The 16228-nt window shown below is 36.8% G+C and overlaps 1 protein-coding gene across 2 annotated transcripts in view; it reads right to left on the bottom strand.

The window, feature by feature from the left end:
• NBAS (NBAS subunit of NRZ tethering complex) overlaps positions 1-16228 on the bottom strand; it is a 161350-nt gene that overhangs the window by 113651 nt on the left and 31471 nt on the right. For both annotated transcript variants that reach the window (XM_058834123.1, XM_058834124.1), the window contains exons 22-26: positions 4839-4922; positions 4264-4417; positions 2732-2917; positions 1568-1741; positions 472-605 (exon numbers count right to left, since the gene is read on the bottom strand). In XM_058834123.1, the coding sequence (XP_058690106.1) occupies positions 472-605; positions 1568-1741; positions 2732-2917; positions 4264-4417; positions 4839-4922 (732 nt within the window). The remainder of the gene's footprint in view (positions 1-471; positions 606-1567; positions 1742-2731; positions 2918-4263; positions 4418-4838; positions 4923-16228) is intronic.

The raw sequence follows: 16228 nt of genomic DNA, 5'->3' as shown, positions 1-16228 counted from the left end.
CTTCATGTAAAACATACTGGAAGAATAGTTTGCAGATCACAGGATATCTCCTCTTCAAGTTTTCACTTTCTTGAGCATTACCTGTCCCTCAAAAGGTTGTCTATCTTCCCCCTCTCACAGGGACATATTGCTGCTTTTAAGTTAAGTGCAAGATGCCACTATTATAACAAAACCAGTAAGACAGCACTAAGACTTGGTCTCAATTCATCAGACTATAAAAGTCTAAGAAACAATACAGAAGCCTTGGTCTGGGCCGCCACTTTAACTCTTGTTTTACTGCATTAACTGCTAGAGGATGTACACAGTAGAAATATACAGATATACAAATTACAGTCACGGGAGCTCAGAGGTGAATAGAATATCCCAGTAATTCTGTCTGCCCTTAGTAACTTAAGCCTTTTTAAAGCATTAATTCACAACTATATTTAATATTTCTAAAATATTCCCAAATAACCAGCTGAAAATTTTTACCCATATCCTCTTTGTGGAAGGCATTCCAAAATATCGTAACAGAGAGAGAGCTGGTCATCTCGCTCACAGCTATAAATACACTCCAGCGCCGTAATCATAAGCTGGTCCTGATCAGGAATAATTTTTTGCTGACACTAATAAGAAAAGAAAGTACACTGGTTTTTATTTCTTGTTTCTAATTCAACAGTTAACTTTCTTTTGAATGTAAAAAAATGTGTACTCCAAATAACTAAGTTGTCTTCAGGTGCAATTAGAATGTCTCTTGCTAACAACCTGGTAAAGTCACAACCCAAAGCCTATCTTGGCTAGTTTTCTGCAGTGCAGACACTTGAAAGAACAGTGGTATGCCATTTACCCTTTCTGAATTTGAGAAGTGGAAAGGGTGCAGGACAGAGCAAGGCAACTGCTGCAAACATTTGTCAGACATATTTAATATGTACAACAGTACCAACATACATAGAAGAGCTGTGGTTGTGCTTCGCTGGTTGATTTCTGTCTGTACACTCAGAACATTCAACAGCATGCAAATATGTGCCTGTGTGCTCTGGAATAATTATTGAAGCCATAGAAGCATCATGAAACACTCATAGGAGGCAACTTCAACCCTTACTCATTGAACTCTCACCTCAATCCTAATGGCCCCCACTTTATTCTTTACATTTGCTGTGGAAGGCAGGAGAGGGGTAAGTAACTTGAAATCTACTCCTAGTAAAATTCCTCAAGAAAAAAACAGTGAGATCATTAAACTCTTTCACATCCACTTTTTAAAAAGGAAATATGTCAGGAATTTATTTTAAACCGTCACCAGGAAATTACTTCGAAGAGGAATCCATTCAATAATTTTTATTTTACTAGGCTAGAATCATTATTACATTAATTTGACAGTCTCATCAAGGACAGTTTAGCTGCATTATAATTTATGGTAAAAAACTTTTTCGTTAATGTTTGCTAAAATGTAACAAATCCTGGGTGCAAGAAAACAAGAGAAATCAGAAGGATGATCTGACTTAGATGAACTAACTCTATTTCTGAATTCATCTCTTCAGGACAAGAATTCCCAAAGAAACTAGTAGAGTTAACAGAGCTCTTTACTTACAGCAGGTTTTGAATTCTGAAATATCTTCAGAGGTAGAGTCAAGTCCTCCTTTGCCAGTGTTACTAAATATTCTTTAAAAAGGGCATTTGCAAGACCGGGGGACTGGTTTTCACAGCGGTGGAGAAAAGGGATCATCCACTGATAAACATTCTTCACGTATTTTTCATCTGAGGACTGGAAAGCACAAAGAGTTACAGAGAGGAAATATAAGAACAGGTTCAGCTTCATTGTCCTAAACAAGCAGGAAAAGCAAAAAACAAATAGAACCTTTTTTGATCAATATAACTGAAACAGTTATCTTCACCTATCACAAACAGATCACTACATCATGAAGCACTGAAACAATCTTTCTGCTACTCAAAGGCTTGGGGAAACTGAGCAGAACAGGAGTAAATCCCATTGCATGAGGAAAGCCTGTCTTCCTCCTGCAGTTTCAGAATGAGTGAAGGACCATGCAAGCATGTCGGACTAGCATTACTTTCAGTATTTCAGCAAGAATGTAAGATAGAAAAACAAGTGATGAGTGGCTATATAAATCCAAAAACAAACAAACCCACACACCCTCCCAGAAAAAAAAAAAAATTAAATTAAATTTCTGAGTATTTTCCTATTCTCCTCTGGTGTTTATGTGTTCTTCAACTGAATTTAAGGTTCCTGTTCCATCTGTAGCTATTTTTCAGCCCTTCCAAGAGATCTTTCTCTGTTCTGAAATGCCATGCTCAAACTCAATACAGAGACAAGAACACACATCTGGTAGAGAGGCAAATACTAAAATTGCCTGACAACATTTAAAGACACCAAAAAATTCCAAGGAACACATTCAATATTGTTGTATCTGCAGCATCATCAAGAGCTAAACTGAAGATCCTTAAAAAAAGGCTAATTCACAGCTTTCAAAGTAAGATTTATTAACATTTAGTCTTCAGCCAGGGATAAAGTGGGTCTTTGAGAAAACTGACCAAATTTAGCTTTTGTTAGAAAGAAAGAAAAAGAAATAAACCCTACCACAACAACAAAAACAAAAGGAACAGTAAAAATGTAGAATTTTTATTGAATTAAAGATGGAGGTTCATCAGAAAAATAACAGTGTCTTTATACAGCATCCAGGGTAACCTGAGTTACTGGATTTCAAGGTATACTTATTGATTTATTCAAAATACTTACATTCTTCATCAACAGTCTCAGCTTCTCAATGTCTTTCATTTCTAAAAGTTCCTTCAAAGTCAAAGTTCGATCACCATCAGTCTCATAAACCACTGTCTCAAGAGTGATCAGATTGTCACAAAGCACCTGCAGACCAGGAATGCTCCTCTCCATGCCAAGACGAACTAGGGACAGAGCACAGTCAACCTGAAAAATAATTAAAAAACACTAAAAACACTTCTGTACAAGTATTTGCCAAACACCAGCTTCAATCTGTGTCCTGTCTGTGCATCTATTTTATTCCCCTGTTGCTTACTAGCAAGTTCCTAGAAGTTTTCCTGGACTGTACTGATAAATCCATTGCCTTTCTCAGCCTTATGAAGAGCACATAAAATGCTTAATCTTAGGGGATGATATAATTATATGTTCTTAACCAAGATGCATATATATATATATACACGTATAGATAATATTAGTCCCTCTGGAGATGAGACACAGCTCATCTGGAATATGAAGGATTGCTTTAAACTAAGACAATTAGGTAACTGACATGTAATATGACTTTTCTAGCTGACTGTGATTTAATAATTTTATTAGTTGCATATTCTATCACAAAAACCAATGACAGTCCCTAGTGACTGCAACAACCTTTATATGAAAGATTCTGTTTTGATTTCAAAGAACACAATACTGGCTGTAAATATTCAGCAAGGCAGACATAAGTCTTGAAGAGCAGAATGCAACTTAATTTATATGTTATGTAATTTAACTCATCCTTGGAAGTTGCTTTTATTTCTATAACTACTGACTGGTTGTTAAGATCACAGGCAACTATGATTAAAAAGAGCCCTGGAGGAGTGCAAGCTCATAGAATAGAAGAACTCACTCATCAGAACTAATCTATAGTGATACTTCCAGTCACCCTCCTTTTCATGCAGCTAAATTGGCTTGAGAAGCAATAAAATATCAGAGCACACGAGTGATGAGCTCTCTTCTTACGTGCAGTGCTTATCTTTGACTCAGAGAGTTTCAAACACTTCTAACATATAAAGAAAATCAAGCAGAAATAAGCTGCATGGTAGTCCAACAGACACACAATAAAACTGCCAGGAAGAAATCATGACAGTACCATTTCTTGGCATGACAGTGACACGTGTGACTGGCACATATCAATACACATAATACAGTAGCCTGTGACATTCCCAACATGCTGTGCACAACTTTTCCTACCTTAGTTACAAACATAAAATGCAATAGTAAACACTTTTCATGGATTACAAAAGAGCTACTGTCTGCTATAGTAAACCAAATGAAACAGAATCTACTGGCTTCCTTATTCATTTCTATGGATTAATTATATGGCTGAGTAAACTTTAGAGCAAGCCTAAGTACACTGCGAAAGAAAAAAACAAGTACTTCCAAAGCCATAATGAAGTTGAGATGGAGTGTACATTACTGAGGGAAAAGTGTCCTATTAATATGCATTAAGACTGTTAAGGATTCTGTTGAAGAAGGCTGCTCAGCCATCATAATTTCATCAGTGCTATTCTCACCTGCATTGCATATTCTTCAATTTCCTGTGCTCTGCTCAAATACCAATCAGTGGCAAGATCTACAGAAAGGTCAGTAGTCCTGTACTTCAGTAACTCAGGTTGTACTTCATACAGAAACTGGCCTTCATCTTGCAAAGTTGGTTCAATAACCATCCTTTAGAAAAAAATAAGTATATGTTTAAGTATATATTTGTTTACTGATTTTTTTTAACATCAGTCTTTTTCCTAAAACTTATGAAAGAAAATTATATGATCAATCTACCACAGTGAGTGTTAGATTTTGTCAGCAAAGGAACTACTAAGAGATTTTGAACAGGAGATAGATCATGAAAGAAAGCATCCTCTCTACTGAACTAGTAAGAGATTTCAAACATATGACAGATCATGAAAGAACGCTCTCTACTGAAGATCCAGGTTTGCACAATTTCTGCTTTCCATTTGCTCAGTCTCCCCAAAAAAGCTGAAAACACAAGTTAGTGTGTACAAAAATAATAAGTGAATCTTACTGAGTCTATTACCACATTTTAAGAATTAGTAAATAAATTCTTTATATTTTTGCTTTTATATATACTTACCTGCATTCCGGTTTTTCACACCAATCTTCCTCACGATGTTTCTGCTCATTCCAAGGAAGAATTTTCAGTGCCCCTTTCTTGTAGCTAATATGACAAAAAAGAGAAGCTTTACATAACTTTGTCTTTTTAATTTGTTATGGTACTCAATTAACGGAATACAAAGCATACAAAATATTTCAGTGAATTCATAATAAGCATGTCAGTCAATTATAGTATCAATTATTTCAGATTCATTACTTCTTAGTGCAGCTTTACAAATGTGGTTTTGCCTGTATGTTATCCATACAAACCTACTTTCTACCTATACCATTAAAGAGTAAATAAAAAAAATTAATAGATTTTTCTTACCAACCATGCTTTAAACAAAGGAAAAAACTCATTAAATGCTTTCAGAGTTGTTACCATTTCACACTAAGTATTCTGACTTCATATGCCGTCACAAAAGACTGAAATAAGTAAAAACCTATGATATACACAACTTGAAAAAAAATACAGTTGTTCAAATTTTAGCACAAATCCTCATACTGAAATTACATATGCCCTGCTGTGCTGATTTTCTCAATTTTAATATGAGTTTCTGACTACAAACTTCTACAGTGAAACATCCTATAAATACTGAGGCTGAACAAATAAAAGCCAGTTTAAGTTGCAGGTTAAGAACATCATGGATTATTACTAGAATGATTAGTTATGGCTTGGTGTAGAAGGCTAGCTGTGTATGCAGCATAAAACACTAGAAAACCATGTGAAGCTGTGCAGAACATAAACCAGTGAGGAAGAGAAGAACTTTATAGGTTCTGGCACTTGTAGAAATAAGAAACAAACCATGTACAAAGTAGGGACATTAGAGTTGCAGCATACTGGAAAAATAAGCTGGTTTAAATTTAATTCATTTTCTCCTGACCCTGAAAATAAACAGCAACACTACAGACAATCCCTATTTATAAACTAACAACTGACACAATCTTGTCATCCCTTGAAAAGCAGCATTGTAACTCGGTTGCTTAAAAATAAACACAGCTAACAAATCAATTTCACAATATAGTAAGAGTTGAAACAATAAGCTAAAAATCAGTAACTCCATCTCAATTAGCAACAGGCATTAAACTCACTGAACAAAGCAAGGCATGCTCATAAACTGCCCTGTCCCATACACATCTCACCCAGAAGGCTGGTCAGTCTTTTCTTTCCCTCTTCTGTGCATTAGCAAACAATATCTTGTGTTTTAACATAGTCATTCCAACCCTCCAAATTATACATGCTGTAGTAATCCAGCCAGAATACATTTTTGCAGTCAGATACTATTACCAGCAATCCTTGAACCTTAACCTGTCGCAATTTTATTAATAAAGAGTGTTATTCCATCAACTGTAAGCCTGAGTTCTTCCAAGAGGCTAGCAGCCACTGACAGTGGGAGGAACAAACTTGAATAAAGATGTGGAGACCCAGGAGGGGTCTCTGTTTGCCACAGAACTGCCCTCCAACCTAGAAATGCTGCATGATGAGTCCTCATAATGGTACACTGACAGACTGGTCTGGCACGAGGGTCTCAGACTAATCAAACATAAAGGGTTTGAGGAGACTCCTGTTTTCATTTGACAGAGGGCTTGATTGGTTTTTCAGTTGGCTGGCTGGGTTTGGGGTTTTTTTTGTCGATGTTCTTTTGGGAGGAATTAGGTGGGGTTTTTTAATATTAACATACCTTCTTAATTGAAAAAAAAAAAAAAAGGAGCTTTTATACAGCAAAGGACAGACAAGGGTTTCATTTCAAAAGCTGTTTCAAATGTCTGAAAAACTGTAGCAGAACTACTATGACAGAATAACATTAAGATTTTCAGGTAAGTCCAATTTCACATTACAGATAGCTTTTTCCTCCAACATCAGTTCACATACTAATGTCTTAACTATTATTCCATCTCAAAAATTTGTGATGCACTTTGTTAAAATTATTTGATGCTGTCAAGTCCTACAGGCCCATTTGAGATTATTTCCTTATTAGTAAAACAATAAAATAACAATTGTTTTTTTTATAAACTACCAGGCTAAGAAGATATTCAGTTGTTGGCAAGGACCAGCTGGCAACAGAAGCTGTAAAAGCAGCCTGAGGGCCTGTGCAGTTTCAAAGGCTGAAGAATTAGAATGCAAAGAACATGCACTAGAACCTGCCCTTCTCTCGGTCTCATTCGTTCCCACAGCTCCACTAAGAACAGCCCAAAGAGTACCAAGGAACCTGTTAGACAAGGTGTGACCCTCTCTATCAATTTCTCTCACTTACCTCTTGGCTGAGTCTCCATCCCTGGAAGGTATTTAAAAGACGTGGAGGTGTGGCACTGAAGGACATGGCTCAAAGGTCAACTTGGCAGTGTTAGATTTGAAGCTGGTCTTGATCTCAGGGGTCTTTTCCAACATAAACTATTCCATTATTCTACTAAAGAGAACACAAACTCTGCCCCTACCCCTCTCTCTTTTACAATCTGGCTTTCCCAAAAGTCTCTGATGCATTTACCTGACAGTGGAGCAATAGGGGAGACAGAGTAAGTAAATAATCACAGCAAGACCTCTTAGGAAAACTGCAGTACATGTCACCTACTGTATTTACCCTGAAAGCAAAGTCTTGCTCCCAGTAGTTACCTGCTCTTTCATGACTCTCTTAAGAGCTTCCCACCTGAATAAATCTTCCTATCTCAGAAGCCCAAAAGAAACTTTATGGAAATTTTCTTTTGTTTGGCTGCTCCTGCAGTGGTTGCTTTGGTTGTTATAGAGAGAAAGAAGTCTTGCAGAATAGTAAGGAAAGAGGTGCACATATTTAATGGAAATTTAAACTTCAACATTCTCCTCTTTGGACTAACAAATCATTAAAAGAGAAAATTACTACAAATAAACAACTACAGATGTTTAGAATGCAAATTTAAAACCACCCCTGCATGAATGAGATCTGAATGACAAGGAACCAAGACATCTCGAAATGCACACACACAATCCTAATGCTATGATCCCTCCATATGAGATTGGAAGGGAAAAAAAAAAGTAATGGAAAGAAAAAAGTTACTCAAGCCTGTACTGCCAAATACCACATTGAACGCATTCTTCATAGTTTTGCTGTCATATCCAGCATACTTGCTATAGATGTGATGAAGTTACACCCAGGACACACAGTTACAATTAAGAAGTCATTTCTTTACAGATTCAGTAGCACTAAAGATTTACAATTCAAGTTAGAAAAAATTGCCTATTTTTAACTGACTTATGCATCAATACAAATTACGTGTTTCTAGCCTCCAATTATTCTTAACATAGTTGAGTTACTTTACTGACTCTGATAAACAATTATTAGAGACTAAAAAGTTTAATTTTTATGCAAGCGTTACTTACTCCAGCCTAAAGCCAACAGTTCCTAGCAAATGCTTCTTTTTGCAGACATGAATTCACCGGATATACCTAACTACTTTCAGAAAACAATTTAAATTTCCCTCTTCCCATCTAAAAATTTATACTTTCTTCCCTATCCCTGTAACTCAAAAGCCACTTGGGTTTGCCCTTAAATCCCAACTGCTTCAATTTTTTTTTTTTTTAAATAGACTTTAAAATAGAATCCTTTCCAAACAGCAGAAGTCATGAATTACATGCAGACTAAATTAAAAATAATTACCCTGACATTGCAGGTTTATAATGTCAACTAAAGCTGAAAGTCTACTGCTTAAAAAATGTAATGGTTAAGAAAGATCTCACTCAATTCAAGTTCCCAGTCTTTGCCCTCTGTGAAAGTTGCTTTCCTTCCCCCTCTCCCTGCAACTCCAAAATCCATCAAGTGACAAAGTAATGTGCAACTCTGCCTCTGCCTGTTTTCTCAAAAGGGTACAATAAAAATAAAGGTGAAAAGTACAGAGACAAGCAATATGAATGACTAGAGGCAAGAAGTGTATGATGTCCCTTTTCTAAATGCCAGAGCAGATTGAAGAATCCTAGAAGAAAGAAACAATATACCAAGATTGTTCACGTTATCATTTCAGTTAAATAGGAAATGGCATTTCACTGTTCTTACTTCCTACAATAGTGTAAATACTGATAACAGTGGGACTCATTTATAATAAAAAGCAGATACTGGTTTACACAATACTTAGCTATGCTGCTAACTACCTGCTGCATGGCATAGAAGATAAACCACCATATATTTGGGTTCAAAAACAGAATGAATTCCTGGAATAAATTCTCATGCAAGTTTACTACATCTAGCTGACATTTGAGTCATATTAGAGATGTCTGTTATTTCTCACTTGAGAAACTTGAAGCAAATGTTGCAGTGTGCTTGCCTGTACCTATTTTCCTCTCCTGAAAATTACTGTTGGCCATTTGCCTTCTGACAAATCTACCAAGATCTATCTCATGTTTCAGCACAAGGTTCTGCAGCAGTGAAACCTACAGCTATCCAGACACCTAAATTCCAGAAGTGCTAAAAGCATACTTCAGAAGTCTTTCATAAAAGCTTATTAAGAGAACTCACTGTGAAACACTAAACAGGAAAACATTTTTCATTTTGTGGGAAAGCATCGTCATGCAGTGTAATCTTGACTGCAAAATGTCCGTCTCTATATTTTTTCCCTTCTCACAGCAGAAGACGTTAAATATTTTGTCAGGTGTATGGATAAGCCATGGAAAATACTTTTTAAAGTATTTTCTGCCCTGGATCCATTTTCCCCTTTAAAAGTATTCCGGTTCACCACTGGAATAAGTTGAGAGGAACTTTAGATTTTTAAATTCTTACCAAGAATCAAACAGAATTCAGAAACCACCATCTCTAAATGCTTAAAGAAAACACCACCAAAAACAGCTGCAGTATTTTTCATCCTAGTAGAAATCAGCATTTATGTAAAGTCAGTATTAAGAGGTAAGTTTCTTGGTGAGCTCAGAACACACACACACAAAAAACCCTAGCCAAACACACAGCACTCAGATCTGACTCCTAACTCCATTCACATTCTCAACAACACTAATAAAATATCTAACTCCCTCTTGCCCCCTACATGACTGTATCCAACTGTCCTTACCATCTATCCTCATTCTGAAGAGTTAATAAAAACTCTTGAATTTGAAATCAAATACAAGGAATGGAATAAACCAGTCTTGACACAAGCAAAGGGTAAGACATCCCTGCACCTAAGCCCTTTATAAAGGCAAAGTTTACAACACTCTATTTATCTCAATATTTATCACAAGGTTTGTCCTTAACTGATACTTATGCTTTAGCACAGACTATTTTTTTTTTTCTTTCCCTCAGGTTTCTACTGTCAGTAATTTCAGTGACTCATGCAGAGACGGAGAGCAACAAAACTCTGTAAAAGTAGTTGTTAAGATGGAAGCAAGTCGCTTGAGAAAGACTTCAGGTGTCAAAATACCACTGCAGTCTGAAAATTCAAAAACATGCATACAGATGAGACAAAGAGATACAGACTTGAACACATATCTGAAAAGAAGCAGAACGCCCATTTTTCTACCATGCTTTTGTTTACAACACCTGTACAGCAAATCCAGCTGAATGGAGGCACATCCATACGTGCCCAGCACACCAGACAGAGATCTAGGTGGGCTGAAGTGCTGAATTCAGTATGCACAGACATCCTGTTGTATATACAGTGTACACTGTGCTACTGGATCCAGAGTTCACTCTCCTTGTACTACACAACTCTGCAGCTTTGCTCTTGCAAGTGAAATCCCACAGAGGTCAGAGACACATGCAGGTTAAGTCTGCATTCCTGTGCACTTGGAATTCCAGACACAGCCAGTGACAGATCACTGTAGTCACTAAGGCAGGTGGCTTTCTTCTCCAACTGAAGAAACTATCAACTGTGCCATAGTATAACTACATGCAAATACCAGCATGGCTTCTAAGTTTTTGGGGTTTTTTCCTGAGCCACTGTTTCTCCCCCACCCTTTACCCTTCTCTCTTTTCAACAGTAGAATAAATATGATTGGAATCCAGTAAAGTGACTGATTATGAAGGTATTCAACTCTATTTCTTCAAAAAGAGGTGACTTTTCCTGTATTGCTCTTTTCATTCTAGTGTTTACATTGGCTTGGCAATTCTTCCCATTCTTTTCTTTGACAAAAGAAGTCCATGCTATTGTGGTTTCTGTATCCTACCCAACTGCCATTTATTGAAACCTGCAGATTCTTTTTCTCTCCAAGGACAGGCTTTCAAAAGAGGAAGGTCTAACTCAGTTTTAAGGTCAGACTCCAATTCTCGCCATTACAAATACCAACTGGGGTTTGCTTTTTCCCCCCTTTTAAGCATTTAATAAAACAGGCCTATCTCCAGGACTCCTCCAGTTGAAAATCCAAAATACTTTTTCTTTAAGTACTTTCCTTTGTAAACTCATCCACATTGAATGTAAAGTGCAATTTGCCCCAACACATTTATGAAACAGTATATTTTTGGTGAAAGACATTGATGCTTTTAGAAGTAGGCTTGGGGCATTTTGGAAGTAGATTAAGCTTTGCTTTGTCTTTTTTAATCATGTCTCCCTGTCCAAAAAATATTGTTAGAAAAACTCATTAATGTCGTCCTGAAAACTAAAGTCTTCTGATAATGCTTTCTTAGTTTTAGTTACCTTCCCATAAAAGTTCTATAAACGTAAGTTGTTTGTCACATTCCTTCATTTTGATGGATGTTTCACATGACCAGTGTGCTTGGGAAGGTGAAAATTATCCAATCCCTGGTCATTGTCAAGAATCTGTAAATACTGGAGTCAGAGAATAAAGGTTGGTTCTTTCCTGTTCTAATGCTGAAAGGTATTCCTGTGAATCATTTCGTGTCCTTTAGCGACACATTAATTCCTCACATGGAAATCTGTGGGTTACATACATAAAATAATTAAAATAGTCTCTTATAATTTGATTTAGAAACTGTTTCGTCCAAAGTCTGTATCTTCTCAGACAGCAATGGGGAAATCAACACCACTTTCTGTTTCTCTGCAATTCTTATGTCTCTGAAACAGTTTTGTTATGTCAAAATTACTCCATAGCTGAGGATGAAATATAAGAAATGCATCCCATATATATACCCTCACACAGCTGTCATATGTACTGCATTGTTCATACTGCATGCAAACATTTTCTTTCCTTATAGTATCTGAACAGTGAATTAGTAAATGCAGCTACAGATCTGATTACATGTATTTTTAGGTTTCCAATTGTTCAATATACTACAGGATACAGAAGTGGTGAGCAGAGAGAGAAATGCTTCATTTTCCATAAACATCCATAGGACGTGACAAATTTATCAAGACTGAAGTACAGCTGCTGCCTAAAACATCATGCATTTTGGAAAACCTGATCTGCATAAACCTGTGGAAAAGGTATCCCACTGCTTTTGGCCACCAGTTAACTAACCTTCAGAATCCTTGCTGGGCACACTGCAACGACAGGTCTTTTGAAGCAGCTCTGCCACCAGAGGAGAAAGTTATAACTGATTTCATATAAACAAATCAAGCTATGTTTTAATGATATGGTTAACCTCTAATAAAATCTGGGGAGAGGGAAACTTTCTTCCCTCCTAAACAACCTAGAATGAATAATCTAAACATCAGAAAAGTCAACATAACACAAGCATAGCTCAGAAGCTCACTGAGGTTTTTTTTCTTCATGTACACAATTAATATTGTGAGGCAATAGCCCATTTGGATTTTGTGAAAGCTATTTTAAAGACAAAGCTGAACTCCAAGTAAGATCAAAGTCATCTGCCACCAAATCATGAAAATACTACTTCAGAAGTGTACATTTATAAAGCATAATGAATGTTCCTGGGAGAAATTTTATTCTAAACCCTGTAAATGAACAACAAACAGATGAGATAACGGCAGCACTACACTTCATTAGAAGACTGGACAAGGCAAGCCAAACTCCAGTTTGGGACTCTCCAGGCAAAAGACACACATAGTATATGAAGTCAGGGCAGGTCCAGCATTAACTAGCCAGAAATACAAATTCTGTCAGTGTTCTGTGGATAAGCAGCACAGCCACAGTTCACTTCACGTGCTACAGGCAGTTACGTGAAGGCTGCTACATGTCTGAAACCTTCCCATGCTGAACACACTCATGTCTGTCAGCTGAATGACAGCTCAGCTCCAGCAGGTTCTGTGAAACTTCCCTCCTTTCTCCCTGGCAGTTCATGTTCTCCACATCTCCCCCATGGCTTCAAGTTCTCAATCCCTTCTTCAAAAACTCCTCACAACCAACATTTGTGATACTTTCACCAGCTCACTGTCTGCAGCAGCCTCCTGGCTATAATGAGCTATTCCTACTGTTATCACAGATTTGCACACACGCAGTTTGCCGAAGAGTCTCTCCTCCTCCAAACCACTGCTCTATTTTTCTCATGGACAAGAACATTCCCTGCTCCTAGCAGAAGTCAATCGAGACAAAAGCATGAGTGTCATCATGACAAGTTAATCTTTTTCTCAAAAATTATTTTTTCTATTTTATAGCAGAAGGTAAGATCTGCTATTTTTTTCTACCTAATACATCCTTGAAATAATATTAATTACATTTCTTCCTCTGAACTGTTTTTTTCTTCCTGTTAATGCAGAGAAAAAAGACATGCATACAAAACATAGGCCATAGGCCCTTATTATTTTCACTGTAGCACTATACAAAGGAATTCAAGCAAATTCAAAACCAGAACTCACCATGGGATTAATTCTTTTAATGTGAACACCACTGAATTACACTAAAAACAAAGGCAGTTCAGCTTTACAAGAAAAAAAATAGTATGAAAAGGAGGGGACTATATATTAGACAGTTCTGCAGACATTCTGTTACCAAAACTACTTATATGCACACATAAGGAAGGGAAGAGATGAAGCTCTAAGAGCTTTATTGAAACTGCAGTGCCACAGGCAATAACCAAAAACCTAATTCAGGAGAAGGTATCATTATGGAAAGACAAAGTTACTGCTTATGAACTCTTAGCAGTACTTATTCATAGATGAAAGTCAACTACATGGAAATCTTCAGGTTTTAAAACCTTCACTAAGTTTTTAGGAGATACTTCCACATTCCCATCCCAGTCCATCAGGCAAATGGAGTTCATCCACAATTCTCCAATAAAAATTCACTTTATGTCACAACTGAACACCAGTATTTGAGAAAGTTAAGAAGCAAAAACACAGCAACATATAAAAAGTTGCTGTCTTAAGGGGAAGATTTTTACTATAGCATAATGTGCTACATAGCAGACTTATGGCTGCTGAGGGAACCATACATTTGAAGTTCCAGACTTCTGTGAGTTGAAAATGTGAGCAGTAATGTTACAATACAGCAGTTAAGCCTAGTACAAAGGATAAGAAACTTTAAAAAATGGAAAAATACTCTGGTTATGTATTTATAACGGTGGTAAAACACTATTTTCCTGGATCACATTTAAAATCCTCAGGGCAGCAGTCTTAACTACAGATTAAGAACACTAGCTATAGCTATTAAAACAGAGATTAAAAAGAGCTATCAGCTCCTCTGAGTACCTAAACTCCTACCACCTTCATTCAAGTTGTCCTAACAGATACAGTCCGTGCTTCTGATGGATCTTTATGAAGGTGCATGAATCCCAATAAGAGAAAGCAGAGACACAGGAGCCATCATTATAAAAGAAGCTGAGAAATAATATGAATAAATTCCCTGCTTAGAAAGAGAACTTCTGAACTGTTCTGCGTTACTCTAAAAGATGCTAAGCTATAAAATATGTGCCAAAAATGAGAAACAAAAGGATATCTACCATTTGAGACTTATTACAAGGAGATACAGGAAAAAAATATGTATTACCTAATAACCTGTCACAAAAGGGAAAAAGAAACCAACATTTTTTTCTTTTTTTGTTATGCCTTCTGTTGTCTTCCTTGACTGACAAGATCTCAAATTTTTGTGATAATGCCCTTTAAATGCTATCTTAATGTAAATAACATGTCCAAGTACAAGAAAGACACCTGCTTTATGCCTATAGAATGCACTAACCAAAGGAGCTTTTCTTTCAGTAGGTACTTCGAATTTACTACCAGCAGTTGAACTGGAGGATGCAGATGAACAGTTGTAAGACAACCTTTACAAAAACATTTTGTAAAGGTTAGGAAATTCTTAATATATAGCACTTGTATGTGTATTCCCGTTGGTGGTGGTGCACAGCAAGCAACTGTTGCAATGTTCTTTCCCTGGCTGTAGATGGAGGTGCCATCTCACCTGCTCCATGCACTAACAAGGCAGCACCTGCTATACAATCTCATGTTTTTCCTCTGCCAGATTCCCCTAGAGATGGAAGAACTAAGTGAGCATAGAGCAATGCAGTGAATTCCCACAGGGATAAGTGTCACCTCACAGAGCTCCAGCTGGGAATCAACCCCCCACTGTTCTAAGTGTGCCATGTACACAGACACAATACTGTAAATTCAAAACAGGGTTTCATCCTACACACAGCCATATACCAAGACGTAGAAGACACCTCCACCAAAATAGTTTCTAATTAGCAGGGGGTCTGGGCTGCAGGAAACTGAGCAAAGGCATATCAACAAGGCGTTCTTTAAGCAAGGCCACTGGATCAGGCTGCACTCTTGAACAGGCAGTGCCATCAGCTGATCTCTGTCAGTGGTCTCATCACACGCAGCACAGCAACCAAATACCCTACTGAAATCAGCTGGTACAGACACTGCAACCAAGAATTGTCAGAAAAAACAAGGATCTAAAAGAAATCACAAGAAAGCAGCCTTTTTTGCAACTGAAAGGAAAAAAAAAAACACCTTCTGAAGGCTACACCCTATTTCCCAGCTGCCACTGTGTGAAATTTCAAAAGGAAAACCAGTCATTTCCTGATTCAAATCTATTTGCCTAAATTAAAAGTTCAGCAACACAGATTAATTCACTCTCACTTGTCCTGAAACGCTTGTCTAGAAGCTACATAAGCTAAAGAGACTGTGTAGTAATGCTGCAATATTTTTTCTACCAATTACAACACTGGGGTTTATAATTTTTTAATGTTTTTCTTTTGTTCAGAAGCATATTAATTACAGTCACTACTTACAACTTCTTAATGTTCTGTTGGAATGAATAAATTTTACCATAATCTTGCTCAATCTGTTCATTTACAGCAAATTATTTACTGTCTTCTAATACGAAGAAAACTAGACAGCACACTTATCACTTGTTTAAATGATATTTCATAACAATGACAACATATCTACATAATGTCAGTAATTTTATCCATACTAATAAACTCCTTAAAAAACAAATGCCAGACAAAAAGGACAATAAACTCACAGAAAATGACTAAGAACTTCAATTCTCTTTGATTCACATGAAATAAAAATTGCCAGATGCCTCCTTAAAATAGGAAGAAAATTTTACTTTATACATCT

Source organism: Poecile atricapillus, chromosome 3 (assembly GCF_030490865.1).
Source record: "Poecile atricapillus isolate bPoeAtr1 chromosome 3, bPoeAtr1.hap1, whole genome shotgun sequence".
Lineage (NCBI taxonomy): Eukaryota > Metazoa > Chordata > Aves > Passeriformes > Paridae > Poecile > Poecile atricapillus.
Note: the sequence above shows the minus strand (reverse complement) of the source record. Positions and strands in the feature narration are given on the sequence as shown.